Source organism: Poecilia reticulata, chromosome 8, assembly GCF_904066995.2.
Source record: "Poecilia reticulata chromosome 8, P_reticulata-male-v2, whole genome shotgun sequence".
In the NCBI taxonomy this organism is placed as follows: domain Eukaryota; kingdom Metazoa; phylum Chordata; class Actinopteri; order Cyprinodontiformes; family Poeciliidae; genus Poecilia; species Poecilia reticulata.
Genome location: NC_088837.1, coordinates 5130742 through 5141271, shown reverse-complemented (window position 1 = coordinate 5141271; position 10530 = coordinate 5130742). Strand labels below are relative to the sequence as shown.

The 10530-nt window shown below is 38.5% G+C and overlaps 1 protein-coding gene and 1 long non-coding RNA gene across 3 annotated transcripts; one reads left to right on the top strand and one right to left on the bottom strand.

The window, feature by feature from the left end:
• Positions 1-5740: 5740 nt before the first annotated feature.
• Positions 5741-10461, top strand: LOC103468358 (uncharacterized). Of its 2 annotated transcripts, XM_081609681.1 has the most exons (5): positions 5742-7740; positions 8186-8352; positions 9553-9699; positions 9905-10070; positions 10157-10427. In XM_081609681.1, exons 1-5 carry the CDS (start codon positions 7527-7529, stop codon positions 10351-10353), a joined length of 891 nt encoding a protein of 296 aa, XP_081465807.1. In that variant the 5' UTR covers positions 5742-7526; the 3' UTR covers positions 10354-10427. The 2 variants fall into 2 exon arrangements, with proteins under 2 accessions (XP_081465806.1, XP_081465807.1); XM_081609680.1 differs by having other exon boundaries at positions 5741-7740; positions 9905-10461.
• Positions 8257-10054, bottom strand: LOC145552461 (uncharacterized). The gene is made up of 3 exons (XR_014088522.1): positions 9971-10054; positions 9473-9683; positions 8257-8342 (listed from the first exon to the last, which is right to left on the bottom strand). It is a non-coding gene; the product is annotated as an uncharacterized LOC145552461 (long non-coding RNA).
• Positions 10462-10530: the final 69 nt, after the last annotated feature.

Below are 10530 nucleotides of genomic sequence, written 5' to 3'. Positions count from 1 at the left end.
ACGCCACCATCAGGGTAACAAGAAGCCCCTAACCCCCCAAACTCAGGAGAGGCAGAAACCCACCGAACCCACCAGCTCGTCTTGGCTCCCTGCACTCCTCTCGTCTGCTCTTTCAGACAACCCATGGGAGAAGGTTCCAAGCCCCCCACCACATGAACCACAGTGCTCTGCCATGCCTGTGTTTGTGCACATCAAGGGGGAGCTCGGCACGACTCTACGCTGCTCAGATCAGAACTGCAATGAGATGCATGCAAAAAATACAGCCATACTGAAAGGGGAAAAAAAGTGTTGGTTTCAGTTCATATGTGGTCTTTGAAGATAGCATTCAATCTGAGGACAGATTCAAGCTTTGTTACTTGAAATTTATTGGTGAAAATGCACGCACTTCAGAAAGCCTACGGTGCGAATAAAATAGTCTGAAAATGTTTTCCTCCATTTTGACCTATATACAGTAGCTTCAACGGGGCAACTTGTGACGCGTAGGACCAGTTTCATATCGGTATTTTTATGCCATCATGGCATCTATCTTTTAAAGGTGGTACTTTTAAGTTGTCAGGAAATGTGCACCGTCATCTGTGACTTTGAGAGATGGGGTGAAATTGAAAACAGGGTTATCTAGAGTTTATGAGTTGTGGAATCATTGGTACTTTCTTGAAGTGAATAAGAAAGGACAAGTTATCTTTTCCAAACTAGCTCATAGCAAATGGAAATCTTTGTCACTCAAACTCACATGATTAAAAGCAATGAAGAGCGGCGAAACAGAGAGGCAAATTCTGCATTGGGTCTGGGCAACATATTTGGTAACCCAGTTCTGGACCAAATAGCTCTAGATTGGTTTAATACGACAATCTTTTAGTCTTCTAAGTCAGATCGCTGATCTGGGACACTCTAGTTGAGGTTGTTCGAACGTCGAGTTGGTAAAACCTGTGGGAATTTCTAACTGCTGTGGTGCAAAACAGGCAGATAACAAGGTAGTTCTCCATTGTATGCATAAAGACAGAGCAGAGTCACGTTCACAAACAGAGAAACGATGCTATTGTGATACAAACTGTTGATGTGGAGTTTCTATCAGCAACTTTTTACTGCTTTTCTAATGTTTGCCCTTCATATTGAGCTATGGTTGCTCTGACACCTCTGACTTGTGAGCAACACAGACTGACAAGCAGCCTAACGTCTCAGAAAGTAACACACTTCAGTTGTCGCACTTAGCACACATTGAGTGCGTCGGGCTGAGGTGTGCCCAAAAAGACGGCATTATCTCTGAACATCTGCGGGTAGTTTTAGTCAGAAGCATGAATGCTTCTGGATAGCACAGTATAAGGGTCAAGGGTCACCTGCTGGCCAGACACTGATTAGCTAAAGCATATCTCAACGCCTTTTACCAAAATATAATTCTGATTTCCCATGCTCTTGTTGTGTTTCCATCTAGAAATCCTAAAAATCTGCCTTCCAAGTCCATGTAAAGCACACAAGATGAAGGTGTATTGTTTGTTCTTCCTGTGGAAGAGCTTTGGTGAAGTCTGTTAAAAAAATATATTGTTAAAAAATATTAGTATATTTAATTTTTTGAGTTTCCAGTTGAAAATTCAACAAGACTTTTGCCTGTCTATATTGACTTTATGATGATTTTCAGGTCAAAATTTGACTGTAAAACATTTAGCATTAGCTATGTAGCATGTAGGCTAACAACATCTTAAGTTAACAAATGTGTTCACTTAAATTCTTTAACACAACACAGTCATTTTAAAAAAATTTATGCAGCCTAATTTTACCATCTTACATTTACCATTTTTTATCCTGTGGAAGAGGAGAAGAACTGGCATTGCTAAAAGGGTTTACTTACGACGAATGAAAGGGCTACTTCTGATCGCTGCTTTAACCCAATAAACTAGTTTAAATGTTTTTACCCAATATTTGGTTATCATGAATTAATGAATAGATTAATATTTACTAATTTGTGTCCAAACATCATAAATCTAGCATTTGAATCAAAGACATCACCCAGTGGTCTTTTCTTAGCTAATCGACTATCTAGCATTGCTCAAAGAAGCTGCTAATATTTCATATTCTGTCTCTGTCTCATTGAGAACAAGTTATTAATTTTTCAATTTATGTATTACTACGTTTTGGATTTTTTTTGGCTCTAGTGGCCTTTATTTGAAAGTAGTTTGACTGGAAAGAGGGTTATGAGACAGGGGGAAGACATGCCAGGAATCGAACCTGCGACCACCGCCACGAGGACCAAGGCCTCAGTACGTGGGTTGTGCTTTGCCTCTGCGCCTTCACAGCACCCCGTATGTATTACTACTTGATGTAATGAAATTTCTATGAAACCTGTCAGACATCAAATTGGCTAATTATCTTGTTTTGACTCAGTGGTCTTTGCTTAGCTAATCGGCTAGCTAACATCGCTCAAAGAAGCTGCTAATATGTTATATTAAGTCACCGTTTCACTGAGAACAAGTTATTAATTTTTTGATTTATGTGCAATTATTTGATGACTGGAGCTTAAACATAATAAAATTTGTATGAAACCTACCAGACATAAAATTAGCTAGGTTATCTTGTTTTGGCCTCATGGCGTCAAGTAAAAACTACATACACAAATAATTGAAAAAGAATTACTTACACAATCCAAGATGTTTCACTTTATGATATACAAGCAAGAAATATTAATGGTTATTAAGAAAGACAATGTGACGTTAGCTAAACCTGAAGTCAATCCCTTGTTTAGGGAGGTATTTCTTGCTAGCACAGGCCTCAAACCGAGCAGAAAAATTATGAAAAAAAAAAAGAAGATGTCCGCGCATATTGTCACCTCCACAGAACACCGTGGGAGGGTGCTACATCATTTATAAGAAAGTCCCTATCGTTTTTATGTAGCATGGGTGTCACTGAGAACAGGAAGAAGGAACGGCATGGTAATTTGAATTTATATTTCTGTCTGATCTTCCTCATTCCTGTTTGCCGTTTTCGTTTTTGTTGACACGTTTTGCTTTCCAAAAAACCTCCAAATTGAAAAGAAAAAGTGTTTCTTTCTAGAAATACTGTACAGCTCTAGAGAAAATATGTATTATTTGAATATGATATTTTAGGACACCTTTAAGTTAAGCCATTTTGCCTCCTTAATGGTGCATCGTCTCTAAGAACAGACAGATTTTTTTTGTGTTGGCCGTCTGTGACAAAAATAGAAAACATTTTAATCATAAGAGACATAAAATCAAGACTAGAGGATTTAAAGATCTGCAACACAATTTGAGCAATCAAACCTTTTTTGATTTTCAGTCAGTCTGACCATTTGTCTCTGATCACACAAAAATGAAGTTTTCCTTTAATGTTTTCTACACAAGGGAGTCTAAAAATTTTAATCTTAAAATAGGAACTTCTATCTGTATGACTTTCAGTCCATTTAATTATGTGTGTGTGTGTGTGTGTGTGTGTGTGTGTGTTTGGGGTGAGGGTGAGGAATACACACCCTCACACACAAACGGTGTGAAGTTGGAGTTTCAGAGATGTTGAAATGGTGAGGAAGGGTAGAAACAATGCAGCACTCAGAAGCTGAGAGCAGCGCTGATGCAAGTTCATTACACTATGATGATAATAATAAAGTTGTCCCAAGTAAGTAATTTTCACATTTTCCAAGAATGAAAAGTACGGCAGAACTACTTATTTAGGACCTGGATATTTTTTAGATTATTGTTTATGTTGTTTGTTTTTGTGATTGAAAGGCCCATTTTTCTGAATTTGTAATTTCCATGTCTGAAGTTCGAAACGTGTCCATGGAAGTCAGATTTCTCACCAAAGCGTTTCTCAAACATGGCTCCCCTGCATATAAAACTTTGTGACACCTACAAGTTAAACTGTTTATTTTTCACTTTCAATTTATTGGATGTAGTGGCCTTCATTTGATAATTAATTGACAGGAAAGTGGGTAATGAGAGAAGGGGAAGATATGTGGCAAAGGTCAACAGGCTGGGAATCAAAACTGCAACGGCCGGCTAAGGGCTCTCCATATGTGGGTTGTGCTTAACCCCTGCGCCACCACAGCACCCCTGATTGGTGGCACATTCATGTTTCACATAAACGGTAGTAAAAAAACTTTAGTGAAGATGTCGCAGGATTCAGAGAAACACATCTCTTACAAGCTTGCAAAAACAAGAGTGATCGAGTTACTATGGTTACACCAGATGAGGAGAAGATCCATAGAGCAGCCGATCCCTAAATTTGAAAAAAATCAAAGCTATACACTCTTTGTCTTATTTTGCAGAATATTTTTTGTTATTAGGAAATCCCACTAACACTGAGCAGACGGCGGGAAGATATTTATTACTTGCCTTGCAGTAATAAATAAAGCTATTTTCAATGTGGTTTGCTTTGCCGACCATTGTGAAGATGAGTCAACAATGCTTCAAATTCCCAAAACTGAGATCAAGTGCAGAGTGCCTTATCTTTATTTATTCTTAATGGGGGTAGAGGCTGATTGTGCTATGATAAATTTTCTTGTTATGAAGATGACATTGAATGCTTTCGCTAGTATGAACTCTAGAAGCGTATTTAGAGCAGAAAAAGGAGTCGAGAGTAGGAAAAGAGTTTATTTATGGCTCTGACAAAAGATCCAGGTTCAATTTTTGTGTAATACAAGAGCAAAGGAAAAGAAAAAATATATGCATTTAGGACAATATTTGTTTTAAAAATGTTCAAGAGATGTTAAATGGACGAGTGCAAGAGCTTTTTTTCCAGTTGTTTGTTTGAATCATAGACCAGTTAGATTTACCCTGTTGTCCCTAAAATAGGTCAGTCCAAAACCTAAACTTGAACTTTTTGTTTTATTTTTTCTGTTTGTGAGAACAGTTTCATTTTAATTGAGAGTTTTTGCATTTTAGTACATCTTTGTGGGGACTTTAAATTCTGACTCACAGCTTCATCATCCGGACTTTCTCATGTATAGTTCTGAGCACATTTCTTGAACTTGAGCTCCGATTTCACAATTATTAATCGTGTTAGCTGGAGCGTGCGGTTAGTGCATCACTGTTAGAGCATTTCGTTTAAGTTTGACCAAATAAACCTTTTGAACCTCAAGTTAAATTAGTTATTTTTATTCAGACCTCTCTTCTGTTTCTCAGAATAAGGAGACTGAACATAAAATTGAAATTGTTTCTTTTGCTCTGTAAACATGTTTCCCTCTCAGCCGTTTCCATAAAAGCTTAAAACAAATCATGGATTTCTCTTTTAAAATATAATCAAAGTCATTGTTGTTTTACAGTTGTTGTTTTTTTTTTTGTTTTGTTAGACTTTACACTGATATATCCATTGAGCTCCAGAGTTAATATAGCTAATTAAAACAAACAAAATAGCAAAAACTGAAACTGAGGAATCATTTTAACTGAAATAAATCAAATCAATAATTAATGGGGAAAAACTAAAATAACTAAAATATGCTGAAATTACAGGTGTAATTTCCTTCATTTTTGTGTTAATGAATCTATTTATTAGCCTTTCAAACTGATTTTTTTCCCCTCACACACAAGAAGTTTACGTCTCAAATCACGTCACGCCATATTCCTCCACTTAATCTAGTCCGCAAAAATAGTGACAAAATGTCAGAATAAGTTTGTTGTTCAAAGATAATTAAATAATTTTTTTTGAAAACATTATCTTCTGTTGAGTGTCCATCACCCGATCAATGCAAACATAATCACAATAAAAATCTTTGACCTTTTTTGAATTTTGTACCTAAAAATTTACCAGTGTATGAAAGAACTAAAACTACTACTGTAACTATTAACAGATAACCTGAAATTGAGCTTCATTATTAATAATAGCAACCGATAAAAACTAGCAAAAGTACGCTAAAAACTAATTTTAAAAAAAGCCACAGCAAAATAATACTAAACTATAATGTAAAAACTCATAACCATTATAACTGAATTCACTGCCATCAAACCAGGTTACAGTTTGTAACGAGTTGCATCATCACCTCCGTCGTCATGACAACAAACACAACAAAGCACAAACAAACTCTGGGTCTGGGTCTACGTTTCCCATCCCTAGCTAGAGTCAGCTGAACGTTCTCGCCACTGATGGTAGGTGAACGTGAAAAATGACTCACATGTGGCAAAGAAAAGCTCCCAGATGGGTTGAACACAAAGGGTATTTCCACAAACTGGGTTCGAACAACCCTGAAGGTATCCCACCTATACGGGCTGCAAAGGTTCACGTGTTCACATGAGAACGATGAGATATTTAGACTTTCCAAACAATGCTTGGTGTGTTTGTAAGTTCCACCCACAGTGAACAGTCATTGCAACATGAATCCATCAATGGGGAAACTGGTCCCACATTTAAAAAAAAAAAAAGCATAATGGGTTTTACAGTCATCACACTTATGAGGGGTCGGCTCAAAACATATTCACAGTCAAGACCAAGCTGCTGCTCTGTTTCTGGCAGTTTGGCGACGAGAAAAAGTGTCAGAAGAGATAAATAATAGACGGGGTTTGCTTGCCTCTGAGGCAAGCAAACCTCTAAGACTAAAACTTCTAAGACTAAAACTTAGAACGTTTTAGTCTTTATTCTTTTAGCTCCCAAGAGCTTCTTAGGAGGTTTCACTTCCTTCACCTCCAGCAAAACAATCCTCAGCTGGCTTTTCAAAATCAAATCAAATCTCTTTGTGACATGCCGTCGGTTGATGGGTGTGAGAAAAAGAAATGAGGATGTTGCGAGCAATGAGGGCACAAAAAGCAGTCAGCATTCAGCTGCGCAATACTGAGGTAAGGTCAACCATTTCAAGCTGGCTTTCAAATTTCAAATCGGCCAGATTTAATTATTATCATTATTATTTCTGTATTCCCACAACAATCTTGTGTTGGACTTAAAAGTTTCAAAATCGTCAGCGGCTAAATGATATGCAACAGATTTACCAGATTAGAAGGTATAATTATTTTGCGACTGTATTTCATGGGCTTATGCATTTTTTATTTTTTTACAAAAGTGAGAGGAAAAAAAAAGTTGCAAGATAAAGTTTAATAATCTGACACATTGAGACATGGCTTTTACAAGTAACCTCTCTTGCACTTCACCACCCGTCGACAACCACACAGTGATGTTAACACATGTAGGGGAAGGTTTTAGACACTTGTAGAGTCTGAAAACAAGTGGTAGCTCCACATTTTTTTTTATGATATAATCCTACTTTTAGGTTTTAATAATTGGACTGTGTTTGCTTTTTGCTGTAAACATGCATGCCCTACACTCTTGATGTAAAAAGCAGCGACGGAATCAGTTTCGAAGCTGCCTCCCAGCAGAGCAGGGTTTTCCTTAGTGAAAGCCCTCAAAACCTTTATGCAGGTGGCAGCCTGTATTTGTTGAGGAAACCTCAAACTTTGGCATTGTAACTGAAGATGAGCAGACAGGTGCGCGACATCTGAGTGTGTGCGGGGCTCTAAAAGTGACATGAAAGAGTTGGCTTCTCAAGACTCCTGCAGATTTACAGTGCACCATCTTCACTCCCTCAGACGCCTACCTCCGCCATGCCGCGCTCGTTCCTCGTCAAGACCAAACGGACGCATCCCCTCAGCCCACCCAGGTACCACTGCTCCAGACGGCAGGCTGAAACTAACGACAAGCATGGAATTGGGCTTCCTGAAGTTCCACAAACTTTATCCCCAGAGATCAGAAACCCTCTGACTGATGGACTGGTAAACTGCTCCTCCAGAACCCCAAAAGACAAGCTCTGGCCTTCAGGTATGAACTTGTTTCTTAAAAATGATACTTTTTGCATTAGCTGTTTTTATAACAAGATAATAATTAGCAAATGAAGAGCAAAATTTAATATTAATTGTACCAGAGAACACTTTAGGTGTTAAGAGCAAGCTGAGGTAGTTTGGGTCACTGGGGAGTTTTGACCGACCAACTGGGGTCAAGACTCCAAATAAAATTGCAAATCAGGGGAAAGTTAGCCAAACATGATAAAATCAAAGCACATTTATGCTGCAAACGTTAGGAGATAAAAAGCTGCACTGACAAATAAAAGCAATATACTGACTGCTGATGCTGATGTTTGCTTGATTTTGTAGAAATACTTGTAGACTCAACCGGGTCTTGTGTCTCTTCCTCTGTTACGTTGATTGGACGGTGATAAGTTTGGAACCCACCGGTTAAAAAAATCTGTTTTATTTTCTGACTGAAGTCCCTGTGGAGAAGGAAGACCATCCCACACCTGTCGCTCCGTGGTCATCTGACCGACAACAATCCGACCGAGAGAGAGAACTGGAGAGGCTCGTCTTCTTGTTGCTCAACCACACGTCACACACTGACCTCAAATCACCGGTCAGGGATTGTCCGCTCTGTGAAAAGGTGAGAAACGAAGAATAACAGACTGTTAGAAAAAAAATGTAACTCTATTTTGCTATCCGAGTAAAACTGCATGCTGATGGTATCCTGCTGTTCTTTCCTCAGACAAAATGCGCATTCATAGAGAAACCATTAGCAATTGTTTCTCTATGAAACAAATTCCATTACAAAACAATTGAATTTTAAAATATCTATTCCAAAGTTATGCAATTTTTCAACCTTAATCAGTTTTAGGATTGAGGGAGAGCTGGCAGCAAAGGTTTTCTATGAAATCTTCTTCTAATTAACATTTGAAAGTTTCAGGAAGTACTATGTTAACATAAGAATATCTCTATCAATGCTAATTTTATAAGTGTCTCAACTAGATGGAATTTGTATTTTTGTTTGAGTTTACTTGGTTAAATTATCTTGAAGATGATCATTGTGTAAAATATAAACGTCTGTATCTTTATATATATATATATATATATATATATATATATATATATATATATATATATATATATATATATATTTGGGAGATATGGCTCACCACCAAGGGAGCTCTTTCATCAGAGGGCGGCATTCTAACAAACACGCTTTCTGTTGCTCATTTGCAAGTATGGCCAGTGGGAAGTGGACAGTCCCCTGTGTTATATAAACTGTAACTTTGCACTGATGCTCTGAAATTGGTATCCGACTCTCTGCTTCCTATTTTCAAACAGAATGGCTATTTGACTTTTTGTCAAATTAATCTGGATCTCTCTCTCTAGTTTGAAGTCCAAAACTTCAAACTAGACAAACTTGCTCTGAATTATTCTACACTTCCTGTAGATTGCTTACAGATTCTTTAAATCAGAATATATTAAACAGTTACTGTTAAAAATTCTAAATAAAAATAATTTCTGTGTCCGATTTATTAAAATAAATTGGACACAGAAGGAAGTCTGACATTTATATAAGAACCATCACTGACTAAATGAAAAATGTTAAAACAAGAAGGAGAAAATCGTATGCTCTTTTTTTTCCTGGTTTTTAAATTTTAGATAAACTAGCAATTTTTTATGTCTATTGCAGAGGTGGTGCGAAATAAATTTCAATGTCATTGTCATAGTTTAAGTGATTTCTTGTCGTAGTAGCTCACCTATTTCTGTGCAAAGTGAATCCTCTGAACCCTTTATCCAACATGAATTTATCTCATTCTTCTTGCTCCTTTCTCCTCAGTCTCTTTCAGATGTCCTAATGTCAGGGAGTCTGCGGGACCAAGTGTACAACACCCTCTCCATCCCTTTGTCGAGATCCCTGGCTGCTGCAGACATTTCCCACGTGCCCTTTGGTTTCCGAACAGTTGGCAGCTACAGCAGAGCAAAGGTCTTTAAGTGTTTCTTTTGGCTAGTGGGCTTTATTTCACAGTATACTGACAGGAAAGTCGGTTGTGAGGGAGAGGGAAGAGTTGCAGCAAAGGCTAACGGGCCGGGACTCGAACCCGTGACGGTCGGGTTGAGAACCGAGGCCTCCGTACATTGGTCGCACGTGCTCTACTGGGACTTATTGTAAGCTTTGTTTTTGTGTCCAGGAGCGAAGCTTTGGCTGCAAAGTGTGTGGAAAAGTCTTCAAGCGCTCGTCCACCCTGTCCACTCACCTCCTCATCCACTCCGACACGCGGCCTTACCCCTGCCAGTACTGCGGCAAGAGGTTTCACCAGAAGTCTGACATGAAGAAACACACCTTCATACACACAGGTGAGGGGGAGACGCGCGATATAGGTTTACAGTTAAACTTGAGCGTGAATCATGACGGGCCCGCCTTATTTCTGCTCCCTGAGCAGGAGAGAAACCACACGTGTGCAAGGTGTGCGGTAAAGGATTCAGCCAGAGCTCCAACCTCATCACCCACAGCCGAAAGCACAACAGCTACCGGCCTTTCAGCTGCTCCCGCTGTCAGCTCACCTTCCAGCGCAGGGTGGACCTACAGCGCCACCAAGAGACACAGTGCAGCTATGGAGAAGTGTACAGCCAAAGCTGAGCACATCAAGCAGAACTTAGTTTTTTTTTGTACATAACTTTGACAACCTGTGTATAATGTTTAAATGAATAGACAGTGTGTAAATTTGTTTACATGAATAAAGATCAATGTGACTTATCTTGGCTCGTTATTTTAGCTTATTTGTTTTTAATACTAAAGTAGAACTAATTCTGTAAT